The following is a 19,176-nucleotide window of genomic DNA, read 5'->3' as shown; positions in this document are numbered from 1 at the left end:
ACACAGATCGCTCTGATGTGGCGCAAAAGAGACAAACTGTGCAGGACTGAAGACAGCGTGAGAATTGGCTGAAATGCATGACTCTCGAGCGTGAGAGTTGGCAGCCCTGTCTAAGGCCAGGATGTGACAACAGACGCGCAGGGAGACACGTACACAAAGCAAGACACACACACACACACACACACACACACACAGGGAGGGAGACACACACACACACACACAGACACGCGCACACACACGGAGACACACAGACACGCACACACACACACAGGGACACACACACACAAGGAGACACACACAGGGAGGCACACATACACACACGAGGACACACACACACAGACATACACACACACACGCGGAGACACAGACACGTGCACACACACAGGGAGACACACATACACACACACACACACAGGGACACAGACACACACACACACAGGGAGACACACACACACACAGACATACACACACACACACAGGGAGACACACAGACACGCGCACACACACAGGGAGACACACACAGACACAGACACACACACACACACATACAAGGAGACACACACAGGGAGACGGACACACAAGCACGCATATACACATACACCCTCCTCCCCTTCCTCCCTCCTACCCCCATCCCACCTCTTTCTCCCCCTCCCACCCTTTTCTTCCCTTTCCCTTCCCTCTTCATCCCCTTTCTACATTCTCTCCCCCTGTCTCTCCTTGCCTCCATCCCTCCCTTTTTTTCTTTCCCTCTCTCTCTCTTTCCCCCCTCCCTCTCTCTTCCCGGCTGCCCAATGGGGAGTCTGGCGGGCAGGGTGTAGCGTGGATTGGCGGCCCTGGCGCTGGCGCTGCCGTGTGAGTTGAAGGGCAGGAGGGAGGGAGCGAGGCTGCAGCGGCGGCCGGCAGCGCAGCGCTCACAGCCGGCAAACAGATGCGCTGACACCCGGCGGCTGCACATCCAACCAAGAGAGAAGAGACGCGACGTCACTCACAGCCGTCGACCAACACGCTTCCCCAGATCGCACAGATAGATCGCTGTCATAGCGCAAAGAGACAAACTTTGCAGCAAAGATCGTATAAAGCTCCGCTATACGATCCTTGCTGTGCAGGAACTGAAGACAGCGTGAGAATTCTGTCTTCAGCGTGAGGGCGTGAGAATTGGCTGAAATGAGTGAGTCTCACGCTCAAAGCGTGAGAGTTGGCAGCCCTGCCTCCACAGATGCTGCCTGATCGGCTGAGTTTCCCAGTAGTTTCTTTTCACTACTATTAACACCTTTTGGATTATAAGCACATATATAGTCCTGTGTGCAGCTTCACATTGTTGGATCTACTTGGTGCTGCTTGTTGTTGAACTAGGGTTGGTCCCATAGTTTGATTACAATGGTAGAATAATGCATAAACTGGGCCAAAAAGTTACAGGGTGTGGCACTACATTTCTGCTGCTAATAGTCCAAGGTGCTTCATGGATTCCAATATTGAGGTGCTAAATTTGTCTGAGGCCATCCCATTTAGCAGACAGTTGTCGTACCACAAAGTGTGGAAACAGAACTTTGCTTCCATTAACCATGTGATGGTCTTTTTACCCATGTTGTTGTGGACCAACAATCAGTAGATTAGTAATGATGTGGTCAATTAAACGGTTCTCTTGTGTTGCTTCACTAATTACCTGCTGGAGTCATGTCCTTCAGGACTCTGCCAAATTGGTCACCTGTGGTCACTGATGCCATGGGACCTAATACCTGGTGTCATCGTTGAGCACTTCTAGTGCCACCCACTGCTAGTATTGGATTGCTTTCTGTCGCCACACCTTTTGTTCCTGAAGTACCGAGAGACTGCGACTCTTTTGTGTACTTTGTATGCAAAAACAAATAAATTCACTTTTGCTAGGTTCAAGTGACAATAAAGTATCATCATCAAAGAAGGACAACAGAGTAACTTGCTGACAATAAGCAATAACTTCATTCTTTATATTGAAATTCAAATTACAAATTCCATTGTTGTGTTTCGGTACACGTGACAATTAAACACTCTTGAATAAACTTTATACATAGGGATTTGTTTTATGTGGAAACTTGAAAAAATAGGACAGGAGTAGGCCATTCAGTCCTGTGAGCAAGTTGTGCCTCTCCATGCAATCTTCTTAATAATATATTCAGGTCGAACAGGTTCAGGTACTTGGCCTCCACAGCACTTTGCTGCTGAGAATTACAAAGGTTTATCACCCAGTGAGTGAAGAAATCTCCCCTTATTTTGGTCCTAAATGTTTTATTACTTGTTCTAGACAATCCGTTTACACAATAATCCCTGTCAAAATTTGTATGTTTCAATTAAATCCTTTCTCATTTTTCTTCACCTAATCTTGCTCCTGTATTTGGCAAGTATATTCTGTAAAGTCCTTCTGTAAAACATTCCAGGAAATATTAGGTGGGGAATAACCCATCTTTCAATTTGTCTTTTCTGTTCCTTCAGAAGGATGTTGTAATTACTGTATAAAGATCCATCTGAAAGGCGAACAATTGCAGTAGACCACACAATATCATTGATCAGAATTGTTTATTTTGTGTAAGAATTCACAACGCAGGAAGCCATTTGCAACCAAAGCATGAACATACTTTACAAGAAGGCAATGGCTGGGGGAGCAGACGGGAGACAGCACTGTCCCTCATTTCTGCAACAAACTGCAACATATAAACCAGCACAATCAGCTCTACAGCACAGTTACAAATCAGGGCAATCCTCGCAGAGAGGGCAGAACTGACAACAATGACAGCCATCCACATCTTTACAATATCAAGCACTGCTGGTGAAGAGCAGTGGATTAAACGACAAGTTCAATGAGAGTTTCAGACACAGAAAGGAAACATTTTCACATCCTTAAAAAATCCTGTAACATGCAGCATAAATTCAATGAACAAGAAGGACCTGGGGTATTTTGTCCACTTTATTGCACAGTAATAGAAATGCTTATCCCCAGAGATTTATTTAAACGAGGCCACAATGATCTCGGATGCAACCTCCGATCTCCTTTCTGTTTGACCTTGCTGAAGTTCCCCCTTTGTCTGACTTACATGAGTCGTGCTTAATACTAGAGCTGGTAATCCCCCCCCCCCCCCCCCCCCCCCCCCCCTGCCCGATGACCTTTCTCTATCTGGTGCCGTCACCAAACTTGGAGAGCTTTAAATTGAAGGACAGTGCTGCTGGATCCTGGTTTCTACCTGAGGATGTAACACTGTCAATGCCTTGATTGAAAAGTTACAAATCCCGTTATGAGAGGTTGATGCTACCAGCTCAAAAATGTGCAATAAGGAATAGGACGTTCCAATGAGTGATATCCATCGCAGTGGACTGACAATTCCTACTACTTTGGCATTAGCTTGATATACTTCAGCAAAACAAAAAAATAAGTGTCTGTACCAAAATCAATTTTGAAACTCTCACTTTTTATGATCCATTCATTGACACTAATCCCTCAATTTTAATTATCTGACCTTTCAACCATTGAAGTGCTAAACTACCATTATTGTGCACAATGTCATTTGAAGGATTGGATAATTCAAATTTTCCTGGTGGAATAAAGTTTGAATTACCGGAGTAGGTTGTAAATCTGAAGATTTCCCTGAGAGCTGTATATAGTTGAGTCATTGGTTTATATCTGGGGAATAGTAGTTTCAAGCATGGTCTGAGTATCATGTTGGTGACCCCAGTCTTTATGGGCTGTTTAATTTAATTTCTTCGCTCATTTGAGATGTTGCAAACTGAATTCTAGGACAGGGTGTGCTTTAAACGTGAAACGAGAAGAGCTGCAAGTAAATTGTGGCAGAGAAGTCATGTGCTACTCCCCTCAGTTATTATAGTGCCAGAGTTTCACAAAACTCACTCGGGAAAGATCTCATTTCTTTCTAGAGGCAAATTCGATTCCTGGTTCATTATTGAATTATTTGTGAATAATCCTTCTTTCGTGGAAGTTGAAAACTCAGTAAACTATCTAAACTGTTCAGCTAAATAAGACTTCCTTGCTGCACCCTGTGGGGTTTAGACAGAATTCTTTATAGTCTTTTAATAAAACCAAACATATTGCCACTGCGGTGAGTGCAAAGATGAGTGACAATGATGTACTGCCTCCATCCTGCCTCAGAACTTCCACAGTAAAATAATCCAAACTGGTTGATGGTGCTGTCAACCCTTCTTGGTAACCAACAGCTTGGTTACCCCACCCAATGGAGATGTCAATCAATGTGTTATTAAATGGTCATTTAGCTAACTGATTATTGAAATGGGAATTTTATTAAATTATTCTCTTTTTGGGTAATTTATCCAATAGGAAATTAAGTTTATTTCCCTACAAAAACACACGTCTAACTGAGATAGACACAAAGTGCTGGAGTAACCCAGTGGATCAGACAGCATCTCTGAAAAAAAAAGGATAGGGACACAAAACTCACCTGTCCTTGTTCCCATAGATGCTGCCTGACCCACTGATTACTCCAGCATTTAGTGTCTACCTTTGGTGTAAACCAGCATATGCAGTCCCTTCCTATTACATCTCTAGCTGGCTGGGTTTTGTGCTGCAAGTTTTAGTTGAGCCGTGAATTAGTTGCTGAAGCTCTGCAGTGTGTGTATGTGACAAATGGAGAAGTCCCAATGATGGCCGTAATATACAGAAGCTTTGTCTGGCTTTCCTGATTCTTGGTGTTCTATTACTAACGAGCTGAGCACAGTTCCAAATCCTTGATGTAAAATATGTCTTAAATCCGAAGCATATGATTAATCCAGCAGCACTGTCCTTCCTTCCATCCATCTGTCTAGGGATGTGCCCCACTCACCATTGGGATCATGGCCACATATTTCCACTGTGCAGAATATCCTGGTACTGCCCTTGTAGTCAGACAAAGGGGACTCTGTACTTTTGCATCAAAAGATTTAGCATTTATTTTATAATGAGAAGGAAGACATTTTTTTTTAGTAGATAAGGGTTTTGAAATTTGCACTCCTGATCAGGGACATGTTTAAATCACATGCAGGCTTCTCTATTATACAAGGTGGCTAACTGAGACACCTCAAGGATCGGTAATTGTCTTCAATTGACTTTCACATTTGAATGACTCAAGCTGTGCAACTTGGAGAACACTAAAACTGAATGGAAACTGGTGGAAACCAGTAATTAATTTCATCATAATACTACTGATATTGAACACTTGGATATTAGCTCCGGGTAACCCTCATTGAAAGATGATCTAAAGCTCCCATCTCAGACCAGTGGGGTAAATGGCACTGAAATAATTAGACCAGGAAAATCTTACACTTTGTCACTGATCTGTGCTAAGTTAGTTCTCTCTGAAGAATTGCTGCAGTGAGGAATGGGCTTTGCCTCTGATACTGATGCGTTGCTAGTACTGGATCAGCTGCCAGGGAAGGAGGCCGTGTTCAGCATAACCACCAAGGTGGACCAGTCAGGCTGAGCGGCTGCTTTTGTGCTGTACATTTTATGTAATCTATGTGTACCATTCTGGGATCTTAGGTGGCGAAATACAACATGCCTTTTGTAACACTCACCTCCTTATGCTGAGACCCCAGAAACCTGTAAAGATTATTGTTTCAGTTGTTGAAAAATAAATAACAATTTAAAAAAAAAAGTAACTGCTTACTCCCAAACCATTCCGCAGTCAGTCCCACATCATTATTCTCCCTCCCATAATTGCATCCTAATCCTCCCCCTCCTTTCAGCTCCTAAACCCACCTCTTCCTTCAGCAGTGGCATCCTAACCATACTTTCGTCACCCAGGGATGGAGCTGCAGCCGAACCCTGTGCAGTCCTAACACGTGCTCCCACAATGATCTTTGTAGGATCTCACAGCACCAGAATCTTGGTGGGATCCTTGCTCTTTCATGCCTTTCATAGTGAGATCCTAATCCCACCTCTCCCTCCCACAGTGGGGTCCTAATCTTATCTCACCTTCCCAAAGTGAGATCCTACCCCCTCCGCAATGGGCCTCCGCAATGGGATCTAACCCCACCTATGCCCCCCCCCCCCACAGTGGGATGTAACCCCACCGCTCCCTGCTACAATCGGATCTATCCCCATCACTCCGTCCCACAGTGGGAGCTTATCCCACCCGCTCCTAGCCACAGTTGGATCCTAATCTCATCTCTCCCTCCAACAGTGAGATCCTAACTCCACCACTCCCACCCACAGTCAGATCCTAAACCTATCTCTCCCTCCATCAGTGAGAGCTGAATCTTACTGTGCCCTCTCAAGGATGGTTCTGAACCTTGCCTCGCCCTCCGACAGTAGGATCTGAACTAATCCTTTCACTTTCGTCACCCTTCTTCCACCACTCTATTTCACCTCTCTATCTCAAGAACATTGCAGAACCCTCGCAGAATGACTTTGAAACTCTCCTGCATTGGGCTCCTAATCCTATTGTTACTCTGACCCAGCAGGGTTCTAATGCAGCTGCTTCTGCTCTTTGCTTCGATTACACCTACACTGGCCTCTCGGTTGTTCCCCCCAATTAGTACACTGCACAGCCCATGGCAGCAACAGCAGCAGGGGATGGGATGGGGTGATACTACAGCTGTTCTTGTCTAAGCCCATCCAGATCAAAGAGTGAATTGGAGCATGATGCTTTCCTTTTATTTATTCACCAGACATGTAGTGCTTTCAATTGTTGGCTAGTAAGGAATGTACTGTTTGTCACACCTTTGCAAGCTAGGTGGTTTCACTGGGGTATTATAGTAGGTGAAGAATTGTGATTTACTGTTGCACATTTATGTTTGTGAGTTTAAAAATAACATCAGGTATCGCGACGGGCAAACTATGAAAAGTTGCAGAGGGGGTCAGAGAAAGAAAATTGCAATTCAATAACCAAAAGGAGTTATAAGGGAAGGCAAAAGAGGAGAGTAGAAGGGATGGTGCAAGCATCAACCACTGAGGGTGCCTCTCCTACTAACTGATTTTTATTTCAGCCACGAAGCTTAACATTTTGCTTCCACACCCTGTCCTGTGACATTTTCCATCCTTGTGCTTTTCATGGGAAGTAAGGGATTTGGGCAGGTCCCATGCCAGCCCATTCAGTGCTTATGGTAACTTTGATTTAAACTAAAGCGTGTAGGCTGCAAATGTAGAAAACACTGAGTTGTTTTTTTATCTTCAGATCTGACACAGATGCTAATGAAAGAATGCATAAGGGTTTCTCCAGGAAAGGTTTTTTTTTGTACCAAATATCAGAATCAGTGACGTATTTAGAAATCGCAATGGGGTGCAGATTGAAACTCCCAATTTCTACAAAACATCCTCATCCAGGCTTTTACTTTTCAAAATACAGAGTTTGGACACCACATTTATTTTGAGACAGATAAGCCAAAACCAAACTAATCACAGACACGAGACGAAACACTGCTTTTCATAGGCTAACGTGCAAACAATTTGTTAATCAGCGGATGCAGCAGGTTCACAAGTCCAGGCTTCAGTTTGTGCTACACATTGGTGGGGTGGGTGGGGATAGTGATGGGCAGACTGGAGCTGAGCCAAGCCTGGCTGCAGTTTGTGCTGTACATGTAGGGAAGGGGTGCAAACTTTAGCTGAGCTCAGCCAGGCTTCCGGTCTGCTCAGTCACAGGCTGGTGACTTGTTTGTGTACATTCGAAAGCAGCTAAAATACCAAACACCAGATAATTGGCACAGAACATTGGCTTTAGATGATCAATAAAGTCTTCAAGCAACGCAGGGATCTAGGCCATACAAAAGGCAATTTTGTTTTGTTTTTAAATCATAACGTTAATGAAAGGATGTACCAGATCTGCTTGGAGTGCAATGGAAGATGTGGTGAAATGAAAGAATCCAGCAATAAGGCCTTAATCAGTCATCGTGGATTCACTTTCGCTCAGTTGTTTTCTTAGTGTGTTATTGCCCTGCAGTCTTCATCAGCTGCTACTCTGTAGATTCCTCCAAGAGCCAATCTGAATGGTTTCTCGAAAGATATTCAATCATCCTTTATTTCAGAACTCAGCAAGATTGAATCTTAATGAGCTGTGAAGCAGGTTGTTAGATCCCACGTGGACCAGACTGGAGACTTCATTTATTTTTAACTGAACGTGTGATCTGGTCTGAAATTCCATTTAATTTTCTTTTACTTTATTTCGGGTGGTTTTATGTGATTCATGCCATTCAATGTTGACACAAGGGAAATAGTCTCGTAACTTCACTGTGGTATTTAACTGGGCTGCTGGCAGGTCTTCAGCAAAGAAGAGTTAAGTTCACCAAAGAATGAGGTGTGCGTTATTGGTGAGGAGATGGTGGAGATGGAGGCATTACAGTCTCAAATTGTGGAGTTGAAAGGGTATCTGATCTTCCTCACAGCTCACAAACTATTGTGGAAAAAACAGGGATGAAGACTGGGTTGACCTTGGGTTAGTTGTCACCACATTAATCCTTGATCATTTACAAGGGGCAATCGCATCCAACCCTTTGCAATGAGAAAAACTCAAACCATATACCTCTCTGACTGATGCTCCAACTATCTAATGCACCTGGAGCCTGGAATGCTGATGACTGACAGAACGTTCCAATGAAAGCCACAGTGGAGATTCATACCTCAATCCTGTACGACAAGTAGATAGACACAAAATGCTGGAGTAACTCAGTGCATCAGGCAGCGAGATCGTTGGTAGGAGTCATTTTGAGATGCTGCCTGACCCGCTGAGTTACTCCAGCATTTTGTGTCAATCTTTGGTGTAAACCTGCATCTGCAGTTCCTTCCTGTATTACAAGTGCCCTGTGAACAACTTCATATGCCTAAACAATTTTAATTATGATTGGACTCATTGATGTAAATGACCATGACTCTAAAATGCACGTCTAGTTCCTTTGCAGCCATTGCCTAGTCCATTTACTTTTTAAAAATAGTAATACTTGTATGTCTCGAAGACACGGATCATAGCTGGTCTCTAGGTAGCACAAACATAGAATTACTGATAGAAGCTGCAGGTTGTTTAGTTGTCCTACAGAAAGTAACAATGCTATTACCATGTTATGAAGCAGCCTTTGGCAGCAGTTTTCAACTCCGTGCACTTCTCTGAAAAATGTGGTGTTCGAGCACACGACTGAATAACAAGTCTTTGCTATATTCACCCCAAAGCCAAGGACCAAAGAAATAACAATTGAAGCAAATTTGAGTAGGGAAATATTATTTTCACTCTCTTTCTAATGCAGAGTAGAAATGCCTGAAGGTTGGGATCATAAAGCTCTACAGGCCTTCTGTCCAACTCTTCCATGCTGACCAAGTTGCCAAACTGAGCTAGTCCCACTTGTCTGATGCTGACCTTTCCTATCGAAGTACCTGTCTTTTAAACGTTGTAATTGTATCCACCTCTATTACTTTCCATGGCAGCTTGTTCCATATATGCACTACCCTCTGTACAAATTCCCCCATAGATCCATTTTAAAGCTCTCCCCTCTCACCTTAAACCTATGCCCTCTAGCTTTAAACTCCCCTACTCAGGGTAAAAAGTATGGCTCTGTGCCTTATTTTGCTTAGTTTATAAAATCATCCCTCTTCCTATCGCAGGGTGACCTGAACTGTACACAGTGCTCCAAATGTCTTGTAAAGCTGTAAGATGACATCCCGGGGTGGTGGTAAAATTGAATAGGTCTACTATGTTGTTAAAAGGACATCTGTAGTACATAGGCTGTCAGTACCGAGCCATAGTTATACCATTTACTTTAATGATCTGTCAGTCATTGCTTGATATGGCAGCATTCCACGCTGAACGTTGGCTGCAACATCTTCTCCCTGGCAAGAATCCAGACCTTTCCACTAATAAATGAATTGCTAAATTATACGGGGCACAGCACTCACAGATAATTTTCAGGAACTCTGAACTTCATAGCTGAAACCCATCTGATTTATATCTTGCTTTGGCATAAAAAGCTTCCCAATGCATTTCAACGCACTCACTTCATATTTCATTGCTATTTGGATGATATTACTGTACTTGTCAATGGCCGTAGTGATGTGGATGAATCTTACTCTGACATACAAGTGCTTTGCAAAAATGTCTCTAGTCCATCTCTTAATTTAAATCGTGTAGACAATAGTGTGGACAGATATTTGGGCGGGAAGGAGAGATACTGCAATAAGGAAGGTAGTCCAATGACAAGATGGATAAATGAGGCGTGTAAGGAGGTTAGAGCATTAATTGGCATTTACTTTCTGGATATTGTCTAGATAAGAATAACTCTAAAATATGCCTCCAAAATGGTGAAGGATTGTCTCCTAGTCTGGTGTGGTGCTAATATTAATGATGATTATTCTGGGCCTGTTCGTTAACAATGATAAGTTACCTACATTAATCATGTATGGGGAAGCATCCAGGATTGAATTGTATTGAAATATTTATGAAGATACTAATGCATGGAAAGGGAAGAAAAGATTCAGATGTATTAAGTCCAGCCCATTCAATCAATGACATGTCTTTGTACTGTTCAACTCGTAACAAATTAAATTTTCCTCCCAATTCTCCATCAGTCTCATCATATACCTCCAAGCAGTATTAAGCTATTTCTTGGGACAACTAAAACTTAATTTTGCTGACTTCTTGTTAATTTTTTTAACTAACTGAGAAAAATGGGGTTGGACCAGGTTCATCGTACATCACAACCAACTCGTAATTTACACCTTGTAACTGTTAATGATCTCATCAAAAACATGTCTTGTTTTCAGCTAAACTTGTATCACAACATCATACATATTATGGAGAAGAAGCTAAAGGGAAAATAAGTTAGTACTCAATGATTGAGGGAAATATACTGAGGTATATCATTAATAATGAAGATTTAGAGCTCAGCCTAAAAATAGCGAAGTATTTAAGGAATTGCATATTGGACAATACAACAATGTAGTAGATCCGCTGCCTCACTGCTCCAATGACCTGGGCTCAATCGCAACCTCTGCTGATGTCTGTGTGGAGTGTGCATGTTCTCCCTCTGACCATGTGGGTTTCTCCTGTATGCTCAGATTCCCTCCAATATTCCAAATGTTAATCGGCCACTGTGTATTGGATCAGTGAGTGGTAGAATCTGGGGTAGTTGATGTGAATGTGGGGAGAATAAAATGAGTCTATAGTAGGATTAGTGTAAATGGATGCTTTATAGTGAAAATGAACTGGGTGGGCTGAAGGACCTGTGTCTGCAATGTATGATTTATGACTACAACCACAAGAAAAAATTAAACCTACAGTCAATATCAGAATATATTAAAGGAGCACAATATCATGAGAATAGTTGAAAATACATGTAAAGGGATAAATGGTAGGTGGCTTCAGTTAGTATAGCAAATGGAATGCTCAATGTTAATTTTCTGAGATTATCTCATTTTCTGTCATTATTTATATGTGAAAACAGTGGGTGAAAATATAATGGCCATGTTCAAAGTAATGGTGAACACTAGAATTGGAGTCGTACTGTGACATTTTCTATTAGCAATAAGAATGATCTTGAATAACTTTATAATCAGAAAAATCTTCAAACTTATGGCCAACACAAAAAGGCGGTATGGAATAAATAATAATGAAGCTCAAAGATTATTTAAATAATTTAGATCTCTTTGAAATCAAATCCTCTGATGACAACTATGAGTACAAAATATAGTTGAATAAAAGCAGAACATGGGAGAGGTTATATCAAATCTTCTTCATCCCACGTGTCGGGGGAAGGAGCAGAAGATGCCTCCCATAATGCTGACTAACATTAAGAATATAAATTTAAGACTGTGCTTCAGAAGAACTTCGGGGCATTTGAACTATCCTTTACATTAACTCCTCCAATGTAGTCCATTGCTCCTGCATGATAAATCTTACAAAGGAGCAGATATTCAGTGTGTAAACTGAATCCACTCTTTTATACATTGCATTCCCATCTAAAACATTTCTTGATTACACAAATGCCTATGTCCATCTGGGAGGTCCATTCTCCCTTGCAACGTAATTCCCAAATTATTTTTGAGTATCAATTTTTCTGTTTGTAGTTTTCATACTTTTATAATCTCTGAATGATGTTCAGCTTTCCTGGCTGCAAAAAAAATCACCTTCTTCCAAGAATATCTCAGATTTCTCAATTCTTCCCTGGTATCTCATTCACTTTATGCTGCCCCACCCAATATATTTCTATTACTTTAATTCTACATTGAACAGAGTTGAACACAACAGCCCAAGACAGATCTGGCCTGATTCCTTTTCAACAAAGGAAGATCTCTGTTGGCTATCTGGATTTAAATTATAAATATTTATGGAAAGATGCAGTGCTGGAGACAAACAGAGGAAACCTTTGTTTTAGAGACCATTATACCTGGCAAGGACAGTATTTAGCAGTCTCTACCCATTTAACACCTGTTCGTGTCAAACTTTCTTGAATATTCCTGCCATGAACTAAAACCTTCCAAAAATGTGGAGCTTTATTATATGCCACCTCAGGGAGCTGGTCTAGTAATAAATATGTGCAAAATCACCTCATACTAGATGGTGACTCAAAATTTATTCTGGAGAAATTCTGCTTTCTATTTCAATAAACAGCCTATTGATCTGAATCTACTGGAGATAATCTATTGTCTGCCATGACTCCAGTGCTTTGCACCACTTACAAATATTGTTAAACACATCAGATATTTATGGCAGTTCACTTGCTATTTGTTCTCCAGCAATACTTTGTCATTTATCGATCGACCATCCAGTGCAAAATCAATTCTCAATCCACTTAGACAGCCTCTTTTATGAATCTGCAGCTTCCTTCGACACTGATTTTTCATTTTATTTAAAAAACCTTTTTTTGACTCCACTATTACCTCCAAGCAATCTCACAACAGGTAGCATTTCTGCAACCATACTGGAATCTGCTGATTAACAAACAGAATTGGCAGCATTTATCCATTTAAATGGTCTCATAGATATAAATGAAAAGCGGAAGGCAGATAGATGAAAAGGGGAAGGAAGGCTAGTGTCTTTTTAAAAATATTTTGTTTTGTTCAATGATATTAACAATTTACTTTCAGCTGATTTTTAGCAATTTTATTTTTTAACTAATTAAAATGAAATAAATGTTTCTGGATATCAGAGGCATTCTGAAATATTTACATATTTGCATAGCTTTGGCAGCTGACATAGCTGGGAACAAGGCTTTGCCAGCTGTCAAGGTCTCTGGGGCTTTTTCTATGTACAGTGAAGGATATACCTCTCCCTAAATCTCATTGCTGGAATCTGGGATGCTTCAGACTTGTAAAATGGGCTTCGAGCATCTGGATCCATTTGCATGATCTGAGCGATTGCAGGTTATGGCAGATTTTAATGCTTCTGTTCTCCAGATGTTTATTGATTGCATCATGCTGAATGCCCTTAAATCATTTTTTGTGATATTTAGGAATTGGTCTGAATTATCATTGTTGCAACTCACTCCTTTTTCTGTTTATTGGAACCACATTTGCTGGACTGGGGAACTTGTCACATTCTGTTTGTAAAGGAACTTTAAAAAAATAAAGCTAGCAATGGGGAATATCTCCTTCAATTTCTCAAATACATTATCATCTGTCCAGAAAATTTGGAACGATATAATTGCTCTGGAACATGTTATTTACTGATTGCTATATTTATTACAGGTAGACAAAAATGCTGGAGAAACTCAGCGGGTGAGGTAGCATCTATGGAGCGAAGGAGTCTAAAGAAGGGTCTCGATCCGAAAGGTCACCTATTCCTTCACTCCATAGATGCTGCCTCACCCGCTGAGTTTCTCCAGCATTTTTGTCTATCTTCGATTTATCCAGCATCTGCAGTTCTTTCTTAAACACCAATATTTATTACATGTCTCTCTGGAATGTGCCTATACTCCTGGCCTGTGTACACTATTCTGAAGAATCCATTCAAAGTCTTTGCTGCGTCTTGAGCATCAGAGGTGTCTTGCAATTAGTCTGTAATGGTGGGTTGTGATCAGTGTCATGGCTTAACCAGATCTTTCTATACTGGTGACATATTTCCTATTCTGCACTGTTCTTAGAAGTGAACTGCAATTTTCCTTTTTCTTTTATTCACTCACTCTCAATCTTGTCTTTATTTTCCCCCACAGGCTTTGACGTCACTTGCTAAGTCATGAAAGATGTTAATAGGTCTGCCAGGTTTTGATTTCCTTTTCATATTTACTGTCCTGATATGACCTTGCTCATTCTATTTGGTGGCATAACCCAAGTGAAAATATTCTTTCCCTGCTGATCTCAGCCATGCCTCACTCACCCACAGTTTCACATCGGTGAAAGATCAACTCATTGTGCAAAAGACAGGAAAAAATTCTGAAACATCAGAACTGACAAAAAAAAAAAATTAGAGGTCTCTGTTGCTGCCAAGTCTACTCACAATGGTGAGCTTAAGTGAGCAGTTACTTTCAGCAAAACCTGCATATCAACAGCCAACTGTCACCGGATTAGCGACGTTAACATATCTGAAGGGAACAAGAGCAGTTTCAATAATAGTTGTGCAGATGAGGAACCCCAGTCGTGACAGTGCAATGTCATGAATTTAGTCTCTGTGAATAATGCAAACTACGCAGTTAACGCTGCTTTTGTTTGAAGGGGTGTACGTTGAATTTGTTATTTCTGATATTTCTAGCTTCGGAAGGCAACTCAAGTTGGATGGTTAAAGCATGGCCTGTCAATTTATCTACCATGAACAGCAGGGGAATTTCTGTTCAATATTTGAGGTCTCTCCTGTGCTTAATCTGCTTAAATTTCAGATGGTGTTCTGACATCTATTGACTTTGTTCTCATTACAATTACTGACGGGATGTTTTCCAGTCAATAAGTTAATTAAGACTGAATATCCAAGTCATAAAGGCAAAGAAACACTGAAGTTACAAAAGATAGACACAAAAGCTGGAGTAACTCAGCGGGACAGGCAGCATCTCTGGAGAGAAGAAATGGGTGATGTTTTGGGTCGAGACCCTTCTTCAGCTCGGGTTTGAGAAGGATCTCAATCCAAAACGTCACCCATTCCTTCTCTCCAGAGATGCTGCCTTTCCCGCGGAGTTACTTCAGGTTTTTGTGTCTATCTTCAGTTAAACCAGCATCTCCAGTTCCTTTCTAAACTGAAGTTACAAATATTGGTCAAAGCTGATTTGGCAGATTAAACAGTTGAAGACGTTTTAGACTACAGGGTAAATCAACTGGTTTGCTGATGCTCATTACTGCTCAGTGTGTCACTGGACTAAGTATGTGTCAACTGTCTTAGTCACAGTGAAAACAGTAGCAACCCTGGTACAGATCTATCTCAACATACTGCGATGACAACTGAATTATAAGGGAAAGTACTTGCAAGTAAATATTATGGAGAAGGGGTAAAGTAGGTCAATGTGGTATTAAAAGAAAGGGGGGATCTTTATTTCCATAGTAGACACAAAACGCTGGAGTAACCCAGTGGGACAGGCAGCATCTCTGGAGAGAAGGAATGGGTGATGTTTTGGATCGAGTAATTTCCATAGTAATGGTGAGTGAGAACATGGGAAACAGGTGAATGATAGTGAGTGTAACATGAATGCAACAGAAACTGGTAGAACTGCTAATCTAAAATGGAAAATGATAACATTTGGAAAGCACATGTGAGCGATCTGGCGATTTGATTAGTGGTATTATGACAGTGCCCTGCGTAGGAAGCCTTTTTGCATCACCACTGCTGGAATAGACAAAAAGCTGGAATTTTAAAAATCCAGTTACATTTTTGTTAATACATAAATTGCATAAATAAAATGTTTTTCTTACTAAGACTGGAAGAAACTTGGCAACAGAACTTTCTGCACCATTTGCAGACTGACATCACCTCAACAACCCAAGGAGCTGCCAAACCAGAGTGCAGCTTGATGAAAACTAGCAAGTCTTGACCAACTGCTCTTTAAAGCCCTTTGATACCTAGTTACACAGGGTTACACGTCAGCTGTGCTGGCGAGGACTTGCGAGTATTCCTGGCAAAACAGCTCGAGTGAAAAAAACAGCCAGAAAAAAAGACTTCATGTTGTAGGTAATTAAAATAAATTAGAATTCAAAAGCAGGAAAACTCATTATAGCCGAGGTACAAAATCTCCAAACACAAGCCCTTTATAGATGTTAACACGAGAGCCACATCTGTTTAGGACAGATGATATAAAGGAGAAGAAAGCTGTTCCTCACTGAAATACCTTTCACAATATCGGAGACTGGTGTGAAATCCACAGTCTCTCAAGGTTTCTGGTTCAATTCAAAGGCTGGAAGAATTTATTTTTGATTGGTAGAACAGTTGATGGTTCACCTGCCTAGTTCCTGATTTTTATTTTGTTTTGGTAATCCAAAATAAATTTTTTAAAAATGATAGCATTTGTAAAGTTCCAACCTCATTTCACTTTAAATAAAAAAGAAAAAAAAGCTGAATCCTTTAAAGATACTCTTCAGATCTTGTCAGCCTTTTCTCTACCATTGCGGGGAGTGATAGCACCACTTGAGAATCTTCATCAGCAAGTCTTCTTCACATGAAGAAATGACAGCGAATAAAAAACTGTTATCAGCAAAGGAGTAAGGCTGAGATCAAAAGAGAGACTTCAAAGACTGCCTGGCAGCTCCTCACCAACAGTAGCAATCACGGAGTCTTATATTTAGAGCAGAACTTTCTTGGACCATATCATTTCGCCATCAATGGTAGTGTTATTGTGAAGAAATAGAATTTCCACAGAACACTTGCAGTTGGGATAATGACCGGCAGCCTAGTCCAGTGGATATCATTGTGCTGATGAGATGTCGATCACTGCATTCTTCCAACCTTGACAAGATTTGAAAGCTCTTAGGGACTAATTGAGTTTAAAAAAAAAAAAAGATATTGCCATTTTGTGATCAGTATCTTACAAAATGCCGACTCCAGCCGTTGTGTCTGTTGGTGTTTACTGGGCTTTCTTTGGCTTTGGCAATCAAATGGGTTAAGATCAATCCCTTTAAATGTGAAGAGTTTTGTTTTTTCCCAGGGCCAAATTTTCTTGTGTTTATGGCAAACAGAGCATCATTGAAAAAGAAAAAAGAGGAAAAAAAAAAATGTTACCATACCTTAACAGCCAGAAAGAGCAGGACCAGTAAAGGAAGTAATGCTAGATAGTCATGCAGAGGAACTTTTCTCAGTGATACCGAGTGAAAGTCACTTCATCCCACAAAGTGGCTGAAAAGCCCACATCACATTGGTAGATTCTTTCCTATGTTGTGTTTCTCAAAATCCAAACACTCCCCCAACTGTGGAGGCAATGACGACCCCCAGCACCACACAGCATATAATGATCATGATCTTCTTCTGTAGCCCCCACATCCAAGCAGCATGACAGGAAGAAGAGGAGAAAGTGTTAGTTCTGTAACTTTATTTACATTTAAATGATTCAGGGTTTTTACAGAATGGAAGATGAAGCAATTCCAAAACAGATTATAACCTTCCCTTTACATCAGTAAATGTTCTTATTGATATCTTCTTGTTGCAGGCTCTTCATTTTAACAAACCATTAACATTTCAGAACCTACTTTGAAACATAAGTCCCTCACATTTCAAACCTCCCGCACACCACACATCTCTCGGTATAAATAGGACACCACATATTCCATCACCACACTCCATCATATTCAGAAGCCATCCTCACATTAGACAACTGCTCACATTCGATGCAAACTACAACAACAATGCTCCCACTTCATATTTTAAATCTCTCTTCTTAACAAGTACCTGACATTAAACACTCGCTCATGACATTTGTTTGTAGATTTAAGTAGCTGGAAACAGCTGGGGGGGGGTAGAGAGTATGATGTCTTCTTTCGACCTTTAATCTCAATGTAAAATGTTTACACATTATTGAAGTTAGTTAATAAGTTTTTGACTGGCATCTTACCCTAATCTACTTTTTGCTGTCAAATTTGTATTTACAGTAATTGAAAAGCTTTGCAAAAGGAGCAGATTTTGGGAGAAAGAAGAGTATTCAAAATCCAATTTGGTTCAATCCTGAGTTGATAATACAATACAATTTTAAGAGAGGGGTGTGATTCCAAGTGTGTGCACAAAGAGGTGTAAAATGCATGTCCGCATGTAAGAATGTTATTTACTTTCAATTCACTTACCATCAGCAGGCATTGAACTACATAGGGACACATTTTAGATTCCCTGTCTGTTAAAATCTAGGCTATAATATAGACCTAAACTATCTTCTATTCCTTGTGGCCAATGGAATCATCAGCTTCTCCAACTTCTGTCAGTCTGTTATAGCAGCTCAACTATCCCATATAGTCCCTCACTCTTCACCTCACACACACCTTGTGAAAGGGTTGTAAAAGTTTTAACAGTAGAGCGGCCATAAAATATACAATCATGCAAAACAGCAAGCCACGTCTTCAGAAATGGATGAGGAGAAAGTGAGAAATGTAATGCTGATACAAGAAGAACCGAGTAAAATCTAGAAAGGTACAACTCTCCTGTAGAACTATGGCACTATCCACATGTATTACATAGTGCTGTAGTTTTACAGCTGGATAATACTGTTCCAGTAACACATTCATTAGCAGTAGTGGAGACACGGGAGAGGATCCATGCTGTAACACAATACATTTCTCCCATGGCAATAAGGCTCATTTATTTTTGGGGAGAAATCGTATTACTTTTATTGCATAGTGTATTTATGTTTTTCCTTGGAGTCTATTATTATTAATTTTTTTGGGGTTAAATAACAGCACTTAGTTTGTATCACAGTTGATAATTTCTTTCAGATCAACAAATTATTGTATTTTTATTATTTTGCCTTTGTCATTACAGGTGCACAACCTTTTATCCGGTGTTCCAAAAACCGAAAAGCTCCGAAAACCGGCCATTTTTTCCAGATGTCGTCTGCGCACCAAAGCTCGCGTTTGGCGCCAAACCTGACCCAAAACGACCCGCGGTCAACCCAGGTCTGTACTACTGTAGCGGCTGCCTCCTCCCTGGAGACCGGGAGACGCTTAAACATCTGTAAATCATTGCTTAAATGTTAGTCAGTTAGTTTGGAGGGCTTTTATGTGAAGGGGGGTGAAGGGGTAAACTTTAATTCTTAGTCCCCTACCTGGTCGGAGAGGCGGGGAGCGGTCAATGCCTTACCGGGTCGCTGTGCAGTAAGCTCCGCAGCGCTGTG

The 19,176-nt window shown here is 41.0% G+C and overlaps 1 protein-coding gene across 1 annotated transcript in view; it reads right to left on the bottom strand.

Annotated features, from left to right (window-relative positions):
• Positions 1-8,658: 8,658 nt before the first annotated feature.
• LOC129710784 (syntaxin-1A) overlaps positions 8,659-19,176 on the bottom strand; it is a 195,271-nt gene continuing 184,753 nt past the window's right edge. Inside the window, exon 10 of the mRNA XM_055658024.1 lies at positions 8,659-17,327. Coding sequence (XP_055513999.1) covers positions 17,247-17,327 — 81 coding nt within the window. The 3' untranslated portion in view covers positions 8,659-17,246. The remainder of the gene's footprint in view (positions 17,328-19,176) is intronic.

This window comes from Leucoraja erinacea, chromosome 28 (assembly GCF_028641065.1).
Source record: "Leucoraja erinacea ecotype New England chromosome 28, Leri_hhj_1, whole genome shotgun sequence".
In the NCBI taxonomy this organism is placed as follows: domain Eukaryota; kingdom Metazoa; phylum Chordata; class Chondrichthyes; order Rajiformes; family Rajidae; genus Leucoraja; species Leucoraja erinaceus.
Note: the sequence above shows the minus strand (reverse complement) of the source record. Positions and strands in the feature narration are given on the sequence as shown.